At 32.1% G+C, this 17,353-nt stretch overlaps 1 protein-coding gene across 1 annotated transcript in view; it reads right to left on the bottom strand.

Annotated features, from left to right (window-relative positions):
- Positions 1–356: 356 nt before the first annotated feature.
- The window catches only part of LOC150096670 (serine/threonine-protein kinase Nek8-like), a 253,264-nt gene continuing 236,267 nt past the window's right edge, over positions 357–17,353 (bottom strand). The window contains exon 17 of the mRNA XM_090408678.1: positions 357–1,288. Coding sequence (XP_090264804.1) covers positions 1,206–1,288 — 83 coding nt within the window. The 3' untranslated portion in view covers positions 357–1,205. The remainder of the gene's footprint in view (positions 1,289–17,353) is intronic.

Here is a 17,353-nt window from a genome sequence, read left to right as displayed (position 1 = left end):
ATTATTATTCCCTGTATGATTCACCTACCAAATCTAAGCTGATCTCATTGTAATGTATCCTAATTTGTTGTAAATCATGTTGTACCACTTACTTACGTGTTTGGATATGAAATAAATAAATAACCATGTATTTAACATGTGCATATAAAAAACTGACAACATAAGAACTAGAAAACACATTTTATTATAACTGTACAAAAAATGTAACTTTTTCGGTATATTCATAAAAGAGTTGCACTTAAAAATATATTAAAATACTGTTTATAAAAATAATGCAAAAGAGCATATATGTATCTATATATATATATACCCCCCCCCCCAACCACCCAAGAAAGATCATTAGTTTCTCTCTTTGGCACATGAGAAAAGTTAAGTTTAGCTACATTCTAAAATTGCACCTCAAATTGTCTACTTTGTTCAATAAATAATTTCTTTCCTCTCATATAAAAGGAGTTATAAGAGATGGGAGGAAGAGATTAATAGTAATAAATAAAAACTTTTGGTAAATATTCACTCTCTCTCACATAATATATGTACCTCTCATATGTAATAAAAAAAAGATGCAGAATATGATTATATAATGAGATTTGAAATTAAAAAATAAAAAGAAAAATAAAGGTAAATGAATATAAAAGCTATATCAAATCCCAGTCAAAACATTACAGTAAACATCATTGGGGTGACTTAAAGATAATTGTTCAAACCAGTAGAATTTCAGTTATAAAAATCTTATAATTAACTAGTTTCTCTGATTACTTCAATTTTTTAGTTACATATTTCAAACTGCTTTTTCAGAATCCAGAACATCACAATACTTATATAATGGTAAGAAATTTGTTATAATATGGTAAGTTTTATGCTGTTAAGATCTTTAATATCTAACATTGACACTGGCAAGCACCAAGATGAAGAGAAAACAAAAAAATCTAAGCATGAAATTTACAATGTTTTGATGAAGATTAAGTAAGTAGAACTGGGTATAAAAAATACTGCTTTATGTAGTATCCAAATAATGTTCTGTACATTAATGTAAACCTTTATATATTTTACCCCCCACCCCTACATCATTTATTTCATAATGTGGTAAAGATCTGAAGAGAAATTTTCCAATGAAAGGGATGCTAACCTTAACATAACAACAATTCTAATTACACAATAACATTAAGATAAGATAACTTTCTGGTTTATTACTAAACTGTTTTGAACTAGATGTCTTTGCTTATTTCTGGCATGATTTGGAAGTGATATGCCAAATTTCTCATCAAGAAACTTTTTCCTGCTAAATACACTATTGCATCAAAACAAACAGGAAGAAAATATTTGAATTTCTGCACTTTATACTCTAACAACTTATAAACAAATATATTAAGCACTTATTTTTGTGACCTTAGTGAAAATTAAATAAAATCTTATGAAGAGATCATGCAAGCTTAGCCTATCTGTACCACAGATTATTTAAGATATTCAGATTAGAATGGATGATACTGAGATGAACATTACAATATTATTAAAAAAAAAAAATTTTAAAATTAAAAGCACTATTTAAAAGTTCTCCGTATTCTCCACAATTCATATTTTAAATTTAGCCTTGTTAGTTTACATTAAAGTGTTTTCAATCTCTGCTGGGAGAGATGGAAAACTTGAGAGAAGGGGCAGGTTTTATCTACTATATACAGCAAAAAACTGTATACAAAGTGTTGCATTAAATATTGTTACAACTTCCACACACACCCTCGCACTGCCCACAACTGTGCAAGCCTGGTTCTGTTAATGGTGCTGTGGGCAACCAATATTCGCCTGTTTATCAGTAGAGAGAGAGAGTTGTTTTGATGTATGGTTTAACATGCATGCAGTGGGGAGATTATGAGAACTGTGTAGCTGTAATAGCACCTCACAAAGTTGGAATGCAGCCACCTGTTATTTTCAACATGTTTAAAACACTTTGATCAGTAGGATGTTTGCATATTCGACTATTATAATGATACAGAAGACGTATCTGACTAACAAAGAACAGGTCGCCAATGCTGCGTTTGGATGCAACAACTTGTGAGGGCTATGAAGGCACACCCCTGATGTAATCCTGTGAGAACACAGAAAGTGATGTCATGAGAGATGAGCATTTTGCAGAGAACGATGTCACATGTGCAAACTGATGATCTTGGGATGAGAGCCTATCATCGTTCTACTGGGCACTTCCTAACACATTTTATGTGGCAAAGGGTGAGAAAATCAAAGGCCTTCTTTAGCGGTACAAGAACAACAGACATAGAGATATCCTCTTCACAGATTAGAAAATTTTCACCATTGAAGAGTCGTTTAACTACCAAAACGATGAATGGTCACATGTGCCATGGCACCCAGATTCAGAGAAGTCATCACCCCATGTCATTAATGGTTTGGTGGGGGGGGTGACATATTGTGGGGGGGGGGGGATCCAAGTTGAATTTCTATGAGAAAGGGGTCAAAATCTCTGCCAAAGTGTATCTAGACACTGTGCTGGAACCTGTGATACAGTTCCTGAACATGACCAGCATTACCATTTAGGCAAACTAGGCAACTGCCTAGGGCGCAGGCCATGAAAGGGTGCAAAAATTCAAGCTATGCTTTATTCATACTTTAATAATTATCAAAATTAAATAGTGATATATGATTTAGGTATCGATTCTTTTTCCTTATCCCTCACACATCACACTATTTTACTATTTAACTCTTGTTATTTTTTTTTGTTCCTTACCTAAATAATTTGAACTTACCGCTATTTAAAATTCAGTTAAGATAAATATTTTAAAACGTTAACATTTTAAAATATTAAATTTTGGTATTTTATAACTTTTTTTTGTAAATGAATTATAACAGAATTTTCAAATCAATTAAAAAAGAAAATAAAAAAAAGCCATATTAATTTAACCTGAAAGACAATTTAATTCGTTTAATGTCAATTAGAAACATTTTAATTTATATGGGGATTTAGTGGGGATTTTCCAAACAATGTGTGGAAAAAGTGGGGATTGTGGAGATATTGAAACATGTTTCAATATCTCCATAAGTTGTTCCAAGTATCAAGGGATTGAATCAGGCAAGTTCATTTTATTTTCAATAATCAATTATTAAAAATTAATTTGTTAAAAATAATTTAAAAAACATTTATTAATTTTTCAAGTTAATTTTAGTGTCCAAAATGAATTAATGATAAATTAATTAATAATGTGTGAGTAATTAATAATAAGTCTGTGACTTTTTTAAAAATACTTTTATTTTTATAAGAAAGTTTATTTATAAGTATAATTTTTTAGTTAACTATGGCTAATAAAAAACAACCATCTGGAGCTCAGTATCGGAAAAGAAAATCAGAAAAAGCTAAAGAACTAGTGAAGCAAGAGAGTTCTTTCTTGAAATATCTCTGCACAAGAGAAACAACTAATAAAGATGAACATGATAATTCTTTTGCTGAAGATACGAAAGGTGAATGTTGTGTTACTCTTATTAACGATAACGATCCAAGAACAGATGTGCAAAATAAAGAAAACGAAGATACCAAAGACAAACCAGAAGAAGATACCACTATTCCTGTATTCAATTACAGTGATCCCGCAGATTGACCATTTTAACGATAATTTTCGACAAATCTTAGTACAAAATGGACCACAACAGATCGTGTCATATGATTTCTCCAAAGATTCACAAAAAAGAAGATTTTCCTCTTTACACTACAAGAGGATACTACCGAACAATGAAGTAGTGTACCGTCAATGGTTAATATATTCAGTATCAAAGGATGCAATTTTTTGTTTTTCCTGTAAAATATTCAGTAAAAAAACTACATCAACTCTACAAAAATCAGGAGTCAAAGACTGGAAAAATATTGGAGTAATCCTTTCTTCACATAAGAGGAGTACTTCTCATTTAGAAAACTATCAAACTTGGAAAGAACTTGAATTGCGATTAATCGCAGAAACAACTCTTGATAATTTCAATCAGCAAACAATCAGAGAAGAACAACAATACTGGCGTCAAATATTGGAACGTTTGATTGCTTTAACTAAAGCAATCAAACGTTTCCAATATTTGATGTCAGTACTCTAACTAGACCTAACAATATTTGAGCAAGTACTCTAACTAGAGTACTTGGCACACAAAATCTTGCATTTCGCAGTATTAACAAAAAGTTGTACGCAAAATGAGCTTATACAAATCTTGGCAAAAGCTATAAAAAATAATATCTTATCCCTCGTAAAATCGGCAAAATATTATTCAGTTATCTTGGATTACACTCCATATTGAACAGCTGACAACGATTGTATGTTTTGTTGATATTGTCATTCCATCAGATAGTGAGATGTTGAAACCTGAGGTGATAGTAAGAGAGCCTTTTTTAGGATTTGTTCCTCTAGAGGAAACTACAGGTTCATTCATAACAGAAACTTTAATTGAACATCTAAGGCAAATGGAATTACCGATCGAGAATCTCTGTGGTCAAGGATATGATAACGGAAGTAATATGAAGGCCAAAGAAAATGGTGTTCAAAAGAGAGTTCTAGATATAAGTCCTTGGGCCTTCTTTATTCCTTGTAGTTCACATTCTTTAAATTTAGTGGTCAATGACGCTTCCAGGTGTTGTTTAGATGCAACCAGCTTCTTTACTTTAGTTCAACAGATTTATAACTATTTCTCTGCATCTACTCATCCTTGGCGAATTCTTTCTACTTGTATCTTGGACTTAACTATTAAACCGTTGAGTAACACAAGATGGAAGAGCCAAATCGACGCTTTAAAACCACTAAGGTATCTTCTTGTCAGTATATATGATGCGCTCATGCAAATTTTTGATGACCCAAGATTAAATAATTCAACTGGAAATACTACCCGACATGAAGCAAAAGCCCTTGCTGATTTCATTTGTAAATTTAAGTTCATAGTATCCCTTGTCAAGTGGTACAACATCCTTTATGAGGTAAATATTTCAAGCAAAATGATACAGAGAAAAGAGGCTGATTTAAATACAGTTACGAAGCAACTACAAGTAACCAAAGAATACCTCATATGTAGAACTGATAACGGATTTGAAAGAATTTTGACTGATGCTGTTGAAATTGCAAAAGAACTGGAGATTCAACTGAATTTTGAAATAGAAAGAAACAGAAAGAGAAGACAAAGACGGCAGTTCGAATATGAATGTCAAGATGAGGCTTTGCAAGATCCTCAGCAGATGTTCAAAATAGAATTTTACTATTGTGTCTTGGATATAGACATACAGTCAATTGAAGAGAGGTTCCAACAACTACAGCAACATAATGTTCTATTTGGATTTCTTTATGATATATATAACATCACTGAAAAAACAACTGCTGATTTACTAAATGATTGCAAAAATCTTGAAAATGTTTTGGCTCATAATGTTAATAAAGATATTGATGCCAAGGATCTCTGCAGTGAACTTCAAACAATAGCTCAAAGACTTCTAAAATCCATGCCACCACAAGAGGTGCTATTCTTTATAGTACAGCAAAAGCTTGTCAACTGCATACCCAACATTTTTGTTGCACTAAGAATTCTCCTGACATTTTCAGTTTCAGTAGCAAGTGGAGAACGTAGTTTCTCAAAGTTAAAACATACTTGCACTTAACAATGTCCAAAAACAGGGTAATAGAGATTTGGCAACAATTTTAATCAAACACGAGCTAGCTTCTACACTAAATTTAAAGGAAATAGTAGAAAATTTTGCAAAATTGAAGGCAAGAAAAATTAAAATTTGATTTTCATATATTATACATATTGTATATTACTTTGTATATTATTAATAAAGCATGCCAAAATAATTTTTATTTTTTATATTTAAAATTTCATTTTAAAAAATATCCAACTTGTGAAATAAGGGGTGCACTTGTAAACTTTGCCTAGGGCGTAAAATAACCTGGCACCGGCACTGCCCCTGAACACCACCTTGTTTCATGGTAGGCAGTGGACCTTCCAACAGGACTCAATCCCTGCACACAAGGGTGAGGACTACACAACAATGGTTGGAGGCAAATGTGCCTGACCACATATATCACCATCCGATTGGCCAGGTGGAAGTTCCGATCCGATTCTGTGGTCAGAGCTTGAGCGAGTAGCCTGCAAGAAACAACACCCCTGCATCGCCAGCCTGAAGATGGAATGGAGTGAGCAGTGGCACTGTTTCCACTGGATGTTGTGCATGCTGTCATTGATATATACTCACATATTTCAGACGTGTGTGAAGGTAAAAGGGAGACATATCGAACACTGAGTGCTGCTATATGCATGTGGTTTGTATGTGCTGAAAGCTGTAAATGATTTACTGATAGATTAAAGGTTTATGCACTGTTCAAGTTGTAACAATATTTATGGCTAGATGAGGTATATAGATAAGTCTGCTTTAGCAATCTGATTATTTTCTATAATAAAATGATAGCATACTTAGATATCAGTGTAATGGACAGACCATAATACTTCCCGACCTTGCCAAGGCATTTGATATGATTCCATATGCAGGATTTACAAACTCAGTTATAAATTTTCATATATAGAATTGTAATTAAATTGATGGCAAACACTGTGCCAATATATCATAACAGTAGCAAATAGGTAAACTGTGAATATGTCAATCATTAACCTAGTTCCCATATTCTTAGATCTAATATATGATGACCAAAGCAGACTGGAAATAAGACACTGATTTTTATTGCATTTTGAAACCACTAAAATGATATGTTGGACAATATATCATTTTAGTGGCTTCTTTGAATTCAATATATAGCATTCTTGTGAGATGTCAAATTACCTGGTGTTTTTAATTTGTAATATATTTTTTATATGATAAGCTAGGACATGCCTACCATTTCTCTACATCTTTAATATGTTCTTTCAAGTGAATCTCTTTGAAGCATCCCATCTATCCAATGTAATAGATACCCCCCCCCCACACACACACACAAACAGTGAGAGAGATAGAATTTTATATACACCTGGTCTCTTTAAGTAGTAAATGAGGTTGTTTTGGTGATCTCATCATCATGAAGACTTTTGTTATTGGTGTGAAAGCAACTTTTAAACTGTTCTACTTTATTACATCGGCAATCTTCTGTGTACCTTTGTAGTCTGGGTTTTCTTGTATTTGTGTGCTAAAACATTCGATGGGTCTTTGTAAAATGTCATTGATAATTTTAAGATATAGCCATTCTTTATGTAGAAAAATGGATTCTTAAGAAGTAAATCATCTTCCTTTTGTTGTTGTCATACACTTCTAGGCAGGATTGTATGAAATAGCATGGCAAACATGTCTTCCTCAATTTCCACTATGAAATGAATTTTGTGATTTCAACAATTTAGAAAATTTATAAAACAGTAAAGTGGTTCTAACTCTGCCTGCAGTATTCGATGGGTGGATTGAATAGATAATTGATACTTTTGCTGGTCCCAAGCCCAGATAAAGAAGAAGGGTTTGGCAATGGGCCAACAACCCATTCCCAGAAAAAATATTTTGTTCAGAAGGCTAAACAATATGAAACTGGACTGATTCTATGGAAATGATGTATGCAAAGAAAAAGGTTAACAAGAAACATTATGAAATTCAGAATATGTAATGTCAGGATGTTATTACAAGCTGGTAAAATGCAAAATGTAGCAGATAAATTATTGAAATATGGTAAAATGCAAAATGTAGCAGATAAATTATTGAAATATGGTATGAATATCACAGCCTTACAGGAAATAATATGGGAAGGACAGGGAGTAATTAATAAAAAAGTGGTCCTATAAAACAATGAGAACATGGAGTTGGTTTTATTATAACAAAAAAAGTCTATAAATCAATATTAGGATTTACACCAATAAATGAGAGAATATGTAAAATATGTATTAAAGGTAAATTTCATAACATTACATTTATAAATATTTATGCTATGATTGAGAATGCTGATGAAAACATTAGTGCACAATTTTATGATGTTGTTTTAAGGATATTTGTGACATAAGACTGAATGATAAAGGCACGTAAACACAAGAAAGATATTTAATTAACCAAATATTTCGGTCTGGAAATAGCAGACCATCCTCAGTGGTATTACAAGAACAGTTATAAAAAATACAAGCTAGAATATTAACAATAGATCATTTAAAATAGAACACACCGCGGATGTTATATCACTAAGTATGAAGCGGAATATTTTGAAGTAGAGACATGATTAGAAAAATAAAAAATTTATGAGTAATCTTGATTAGACTTTCCCAAATTTTTGATATAGATATACAGTCATTACGATTCAGGTTGGGACGATGGAGCAAGGCCTCCACGCTTTCCTTGAACAAACATTCAAACTTATAACGATATCTATGTAAGAGGCGAGTCCTGGACCAAAGGATGTTGTGGTCAGTTTCAATCCTGTGCTGAGCCAATCCAGACTTTTCAAGTTTGTTGTGAAGAATGGAGGATTGATGTTCTTGGATTCTTTTTTCAAGAGAACGTCCAGTCTGTCCAAAATAGGATAGATCACAGTTGCACGGAATTTGATAAACTCCAGGAAGAGATAAAGTTGAACGTTTGTCTTTAGGACAAGGAAAATGAGAAGACAATTTCCAGACCAAAATATTTGGTTAATTAAATATCTTTCTTGTGTTTATGTGCCTTTATCATTCAATTTTATGATGATTTACAAAAGGCATAAAAAAATGATGCTATGATAGTATTAGGAGACTTGAATGCTACATTAGAGAAGGAAGATATATATAAAGAGGTATTTGGAAGATATAGTCTACGTGAAAAAATTAGTGATAATGGTAATAGAGTTGCTCAATTTGCAACAATTAATAAATTAAGAGTAATGAGCATTTAAGAACATGGATTATTCCAGCTACTAATGATTGTAATCAGATAGATCATTTTTTAATTTCTAAAAGATGGACAACATCAATCATTGATGTAAGAGCATTTAGAGGTGCAAACTGTAACTCCAACATGTTGGTTGGTGCAAATTTGAAACAAAGAATATCAGCAATAAATAGAAGGACAAAGCAAAAAGAATTGAAAAATGGAATACTGAAGCTTACACAAATAAAGAGACTATTAAATTATACAAAGAAAAAATACAAAAAGATATTAAATAATTTGAACATCAAAATAATATAGAAGATAAATGGAAGATAATTAAAAAAAAATTATAAATGTAGCACAAGAAATAACAGGGAAATATAAACGAATCAAAAAGGAATGGTTTGATGATGAATGCAGGAAAGCAAGCAAGAAAGAAATATATACAAAGAAATACAAGAACCTAATAGAGAAAAATATCAAGAAAAGAGAAAGGAAGCAAATAAAATATGTAATAAAAAAAAGATGATGAAGAGAAAAACAAAGTTAATAAGTGAATATAATAAAAACAAATAAATAAGAAAATATAAAGAAATTAATTCACTAGTACAAAATTTTAATCCTCAAATGATTGGATGCAGGAATAAAGAAGGGGAAATAACTGAAAAAGAAGAAGTCATGAAGAGATGGAAAGAGTATTTTGAAGAATTGTTATTAGAAGAAGAAATTGATGAAGACAGGAATATGAGTGAATTTAGAATAAATGAAGACAAATAAAAGAACCAACTTATGAAGTAGTAGTTAAAATTATAAAACAGATAAAAAACTTTAAAGGACCAGATATAGATGGAATAACAGGGAAGCTTATCAAGAATGCTGGAAGACACTATGGGGAAAATCTGGCAATTAATAATTGTAATATGGAATGTAGAAAAATTACCACAGGAATGGAAAATAGGAGTGTTTCAACCAATATGTAAAAAGAGAGATAAACTGAATTGTAGTAATTATAAAGGAATCACATTGCTAAATGTAACATAAAATTTTATAAAGTTTAATAAATAGTAGATTAGAATCATATACTGAAGAAATTTTAGGAGATTATCAACCTGGTTTTAGACCAAAAAGATCTACACCACTGATAATATATTTATGTTAAGGAATATACAAGAAAAATGTATGGAATATAATATAGAATTATATAATTTATATGTTGATTTTAAACAGGCTTTTGATAAAATAAATAGACCAAAAATTATTAATAATCTTAAAAGATTGGGAATCCCATGAAAATTGGTAAGAATGATTGAAATAAGACTAGAAGGATCTAAGGCAAGGGTTAAAATACAAGATGAGCTAACAGAAGCATTCAAAATAAGTTCCAGAGTGAGACAAAGAGATGTGCTGCTGCAAGTTCGTTTAATTTGACACCTTAATATATAATAAGAAGACTCAATATAAGAGGCTATGTTAATAATAAATCTGTACAGATTTGTGCATATGCAGATGATATTGCAATAATTAGTCATACCAAAAAAGATTTAGAAAGTAAGTTCAAAGAATTAGATTTAAATGAAAAAGAAGTTTGCTTACAAATTAATGAACAAAAAACTAAATATATGCAATATGGAAGAAATGGAAATAGAATATCCTCTAAATGTAGTAGAGATGGCTATAATTTTGAACCAGTAAATCATTTTAAATATCTAGGATCCCTAATAACAATAATGAATAATATAGCAGAAGAAATAAATAATAGAATAATAGCTGGAAACAAATGCTATCACATGCATAAAGGATTATTGGGTAGTAAAGTTGTAGATAAGAATTCTAAACTAAATATATATAAATTATTATTAGACCAGTAATAACATATGGATGTGAATTATGGACTCTACCTCAAAAAGAAGAGAACAGGTTAAGGATTTTTGAAAGGAAAATAATGAGAAAAATTTATGGACCAGTTAAAGAGAAGAATGAAAATTGGAGAATAAGAACAAATAGTGAAATTAATGAATTCATAAAAGAAGATACTGTTAGAGTTATTAAGGCACAAAGAATAGGTCATTTAGAAAAGATGGAAGAAAGTAGAGGAATTAAAAATATATATATAAATGGAAAATAATTGGATAAAGAAGAAGAGGAAGACCAAAAAAAGAGATGGTTAGGTGAGGTTGAGAAAGACCTTGGAATTCTTCAAGTTAACAATGGGAAAGTGCTGCATTGAATAGAGTAAAATGGAATAATACTGTGAATCAAGCCAAAATCTATAAAGGATTATAGAGCTAAAAGAAGAAGAAGAAGTAAAGTGTTTCTTTGGAATCTGGCAGATAAGAAAAATATTGTTGACATACCTCAGCCATATTTTGGCCTTGTGTAGTATTTTTCAAGGGTCATCTTTTCAAACAATTGTACATACATATTTGCTGTGCAGAAATTCAACCCTCCATTGTTAAGCCTTCCTTTTGTTCACAGTAAAAGTTTTCACATTTGAAGAATGCGTTGTCTAGAAAATGTTTGAAAAGATTTCCCTGGAAAAATATCTTCTAACATATGTGTTATGTTTGTTTTCTCTTTGAGTGCTGGTAAAAAAGACTATATTGAAACTTGCTAAGATATCTGTCAGATCTAAATTGATAACCTTAATTTTCTTGATGATGTTTTTCCCACACGTGGAGTTAGTAGTTTCACTAAATATTTGGACTGATAGCATTTCCATAATTGGCCTTAATGGGATACCTTCCTAATAAAATTTAGATACACCATATATCCATGGAATGAGGTATTAACATCAGCAAGTACAGAGGTACAAGATATAAAAGTATAAGTATTAGCAAGGACAAAGGTTCTTGCTAATACCAGGCTAGAGTTATCAGAACAGACAAAAGTCCTATGTCGTCATCATTCACAACCGGCAGACCTATGGGACTCAATAGATAAAATATCAGTTAAATCATGCAGAATTTCTCTAAAACACATGATCAACTTTGGAAAGGAAATTCATAAATCTAATGAATGAAAAAATTAACCTCCAAGCAAAGTTGTTCAAAAACAGGCAGTGTGATGGTTTAGGGAAGCATCTCATTGTGTGGATACCATCCTATATATAATTGCTAGTAGAACCATGAATGCTGCAACTTGAGACAAGATCCTAATCCTTACAGTTCTATAGGGAGGGGAGTGATAGGGGAAATATTTATTCTAGAAGACGATAATGCTCATCCTCATCGAGCAAACTTTGTAGACCAATGTCTTACCAATATCAACTATCATACATATGGACTGGCCAGCCAAGTCTCCTGACCTTAATCCTATTGAGCATGTCTGGGATGCTGTAGGTACTGCTCTCAACTCCCCTTCCAAAACCTTGAGGGATTTAGGAAAGTTATGGAGGAGCAATGGTTGTTATTACCAACTGAGATCCAAGACCTTATAAACAGTATGCAACATCGTTATGAGCACTGTATTGCTGTGAGGGATTCATCTACATTTTGCATTATATAAAATTTTCTAGGCATATAGTTATCTCTTATGTTCATACAGACAGGAAGCTTTTTTTTTGGGGGGGGGGGGGGGAGAAGAAATGCCACAATATAGAGAAATAGTGGGCACACAAATCTGGCTTATCATACTACAAATGAAAAACATCAACTGCATTACAAAAGAATGTCAATATGGAATTCAACAGTTATGTTTGAAAATGCAAAGAAGCCACTTTGGCACAGTAAAAATCAAGGTCTTATTTTAAACCAATGTTGGTCAGCATACATTAAAGAGCTGAGAAGCTGGGAACTAGGCTATGATAGACATTATATAGTGCAGCTCAACAATGGGCCACATTTTTGATATCTTAGTATGATGTTCATTGTCAATTTAATGGCAGTTCTATATATGGCAGTTTATATTTTAGGATTTTTTTTCCTTTCTAAATTACATTTTATTCCTGATGATGCACATTGCAGAGCACAAATGTTGAATAAGCAATTTTTATTTGGAAGGGCAACTAGACCACACTTTTTTTTTAGCTTAGCCACACAAGAAAAAAAATAATAAACATAAAATATATGTATTATTTTTAATACTAGACAACATGTTCTTCAAATCTGAAGACTCTTTTACAATTGCTAGATAAGGCTTCGCAATGGGGACTTTGATTTCCTCCATACTTAGCAAACAACTGCTGTGAGATAGATATCTATCACTGTAAAAGAGATAAAATACTACACTGGAAAAAAATTGTCCTATCCGTCCTTTTCATGATATACAAGATCAAAACACCATTCCTATATCTGAGGTACATCTGATAAAGATAGCTAAAGTGCTAAATAAATAAATATCTTCTTGCCATTTTTAAATAACACATCAAATTAGCAACCCTTGTTCTCCTAAGTACAAGCTCCATTCTTTGTCACATTCAAGAGTATATATAAAGTATCTTGTGCCTACAGGTTGGCCTATCATCGACACACCTTGAAGAACATTAAAAAAATACCTATGTTACCATTATTATGGCAGGTCAGGACCAGCAAACGTGTTGGATATCCCTTCACACATGATTACATGGAAGTAAACTACTGTATTACACAGAAGCCATATTTCTGAGCTAATAACGGCAATGAAGCACTTCCCAAAATTCAGTCTTCCAGATTTTCAGTAATCTTTTATCAAACATATATGAGACTGTCATTTTAAAGCTGTTTTCAGCCTAATGGCTGTGGACAACTGTATATCCAATCCTAGAGGCCACTACTGATGGACCGCTTTTTTTTTTCCAGTTACAATTTGAATTCATTTCACTGATGTCAGATTGTAGCCCCTTGTGTTCTGAAGATCCAGTGAAATGTCAGCAGCTTAATAAATTATCCTATGTTATTTTTATTCTTGTGTAGCACTGTGAGTCAATATCATAAAAAAAAGTTAATAATAACTACACCTACACATTTTGACATGTCTTTTCACTTATCATTCTTGAAACAAAAATTCTACAACCATAAAGAAAATGCATGGAAATGTTGAACTAAGGCATTTTCATGCATTAGAAAACACAAACTCATGATGTGTAAGCTTCTAATGGAAAACAAATATAGACTGTTTTCAAATTCTTCATACTGAGTAATTATATGTTGTCTACTATAATTTACTTATTATTAATTTATTAAATTTAGACAGAATTCTTATTATTGTTTTCTTTTTTAAATAATTAATTGAATGAAGGGAAAATGAAAAATATCATAAAATGGACAAAATGTCTGATAATGGAGAAGTGATTTTAAAAGAATTTCTTCCCCTGAAGAATATATCAAAAATACCTAAAATACAAAAGCTAAAAGCACAGACTCAATTCACTACATTAATTTTCTTTTTTAAATAAATACAATATTAAAAGACAACTTCAATTAGAACTGAAGTATGTCATAGTGAGGAATTTATTTCAATATCTTCTATATTATTATTGCTGAGAAATTGTTTTCTGATGAGGATGAAATATAGATGTAGTTCTCTCAAGATGATGCTAAAAAGAAAATATACCTGATATTATATATTTCGAGTTATCTTTCAAAATATGATCTGTCTTATTACAACATAAAATTTGTTTTGAGAATTTTGATTTGCAAGATCCTAAAGCCAATATAAGTTTAAAAATGAAAAAGTAAATTTGATAATGCTGAATGTAATACAATAGTAATATTTTTATAAAGAGGTTGATTAACTCGACCGACAGAAAAAAAATAAAAATAAAATAAATAAATAAAAATAAAATAAAATAAATAAAAAAGCAATGCAAAATACATGTCATTCTCATGTATGTTATCATGTTCATTGCAAAACAAAAATTTTTGTTTTGCACTGAACTACTGATTAATTCTACTGAGTCAATTCATTGTCTTTTTAAAAATACTGCTGGACTTACAAAAGCATTTGACAAGATACTGTATGGAACTTGATTACATAAACTGGAGTAAGCAGGAATGAATATAGACCTAGTGATGTAGATAAAAAGGATGGCAGATGGTCAGACATCAAAGAGTAGAATCCAAGAGAAGATGGGTGACCAGTAAAGTACTGCAGGGCTCTATACTTGGTCAGGTAGTATTTCATTTGCATAGTAATGATATAAGAAATGAACTGAGAATACACGTCCATTTGTTTGTTAATATGCAAACTGGGAAATAGTTAATAAAGATGATGTGGATATTCTGCAGGATCATTTAAATAGAATGGCAGTATGGACAAAGAATAATGGTTGCCAGTTTCCAGCTGTGTAGTACACTGATGGAAACAGATTGAAGGAAATTGATAAGGCTAGGAAATTTGGGATGATGGCAGACAAGGAGCTGAAATTTGGAGGGAATACTGCAAAATTGGGTAGTATAGCTCACAGGATCATGGCTATTATAGAACATAGTGATAAGAAGATAAGAAAGTTATTTTCCCTCTTTAATAAAGCTTTGATATGTATAGTAGTCCAAATCTGGACTGCTATACATATCAGTGAAATCTGTGCTATGCACAGATTTCATTGTCTTTGAGAATTGGAAGTACTGAAGAGGAGTTGGAGGAAAGAGAGCGGTCTGTGGAATTGCTCCCTAGAAGACAGACTGAAGATTTGTGAGTTAGAAAAATTAGCTGATTGGCAGAAAATAGGCAAAATGATAGAAACATAAGTTACTAAAGGAGATTTATAAGATTGATACAGAAGAAATTTTTCAATACATGACAAGAAGGAAGGGTAGGTCATTTCTGAATATTGCATATGGTTAGCAGGGGTGATAATTAGATTTTTTGCTTGGAGAATGACAAATAAGTGGAATGGAGAAGTATGATAGGTATTATTTGAATAGTGGGCAGTATCAGTAGAATCAATGCAAAACAAAAGAGAAGTTTTTAGTTGTTTTGATATGACCCTCTCACAATGTCTTAGGATTCCATGGAGAGTCTGGTATCCTCTTTGAAGGCTGAAACAATCATTTTAGCAGCTGACTCTTAAAATTACAAAAACTTTCAAAAGAAGCATGTCATTCAAATATCATTTAATTACTAATTCATGACTTCATAAGGAGAAAGATCATTAAATCATGACTCATATTTCATTTGTTCTAATTAAATTCAATGCAGCAGAGCTTAGATATCTGAAATATGGAAATGCTTTCATGAATATGTGAATAATTTTATGAATATGAATATTCATAAAATTATGTGATAATTTCATATCACATAATTTTAGGAATTTTATCTCATGGTTTAAATAAAATCCAAAATAAAATCTTATATCTCTGTGTCAGGTGTTGTGGTTAAGTTGTTGGAGAAGCTTGTGAGAACTAGGATCCAGAGTTGGGTTGACAACAATGGTATAATCTTTGATGGACAGCATGGATTTGCTAAAGGGAGGTCATGTTTTAGTAATCTACTTACTTATTACAATAAAGTGACTGCTTCCTTGCACAGAGGAGAAGGATACACAGTAATATACTTGGAATTCACAAAAGCTTTTGATAGAGCACCTCATGATAAGTTGACAGTCAAACTAGAGCAGATGGAGTTGGATATTAGATTAGTACATTGGATTGGAGAGTGGCTATCTGATAGGTATTAACAAGTTGTGTATGGAGGTGCGATATCCAGGAAAAGGAAAGTCACTAGTGGAGTGCCTCAGGGGTCTATTTTAGGGCCATTACTATTTAACTTATATATTAATGATATTGGCGAAGATTTGGATGGAGATATTCAGTTGTTTGCAGATGATGCAAAGTTGGGACGAACCATAAAGCGTAGTGAAGATGTTGTGGCCTTGCAAGAAGACTTGAATAAATTGAGTGATTAGGCAAGCAAATGGGGATGTGAGTTCAATGTTGCAAAATGTAAGGTTTTAAAATTTGGAAAACAAAGATGGGATGCACAATTTATGCTTGGTGAGAATATATTGTAGAGGAAGTAGAGGAAATAAGAGATCTGGGGGTGATAGTGGATAAGGATCTAAAATTTAGGGGACACATTGCCAAAATTGTGAAGACAACACAAAGACTTCTGGGAATGATGCGGAGGACACTGACGTGTAGAAGTAGGGAGATTCTTGTTCCATTGTATAAGGCTTTGATTAGGCCACACATGGACTATTGCCCAGATTTGGTCACTGGGTTTTCAGAAGGATGAAGATATGTTGGAAAGGGTCCAAAGGCGACTGACTAAGGTAGTTTCTGACCTCTGGAATGTTGAGTATGAGGAAAGATTGAAAAGATGTAATTTGCAGAGTCTAGTGGAGAGACGGAAGAGGGGAGATATGATAGAGACCTACAAGTTGCTAAGGGGCTGTTATAAGATCAATGGTGGAGAAGTTCTACAGAGAATAGTGGGAGACCAGGGGAGAACCAGAGGTTATCCCTGGAAACTGTATAAAGAGGGTGTGAGTAGGGGAGTGAGAGGCAGGTTTTTTTTGTGCAGAGTTGTGAATGATTGGAATGCCTTGCCTGAGAGTGTGGTGTCTGCAAGGAGTTTGAGTGTGTTTAAAACACGGTATGATGAGATGTGTGT

This window comes from Typopeltis vanoorti, chromosome 18 (assembly GCF_054136105.1).
Source record: "Typopeltis vanoorti isolate ZY-2024b chromosome 18, IOZ_Tvanoo_1.0, whole genome shotgun sequence".
In the NCBI taxonomy this organism is placed as follows: Eukaryota; Metazoa; Arthropoda; class Arachnida; order Uropygi; family Thelyphonidae; genus Typopeltis; species Typopeltis vanoorti.
Note: the sequence above shows the minus strand (reverse complement) of the source record. Positions and strands in the feature narration are given on the sequence as shown.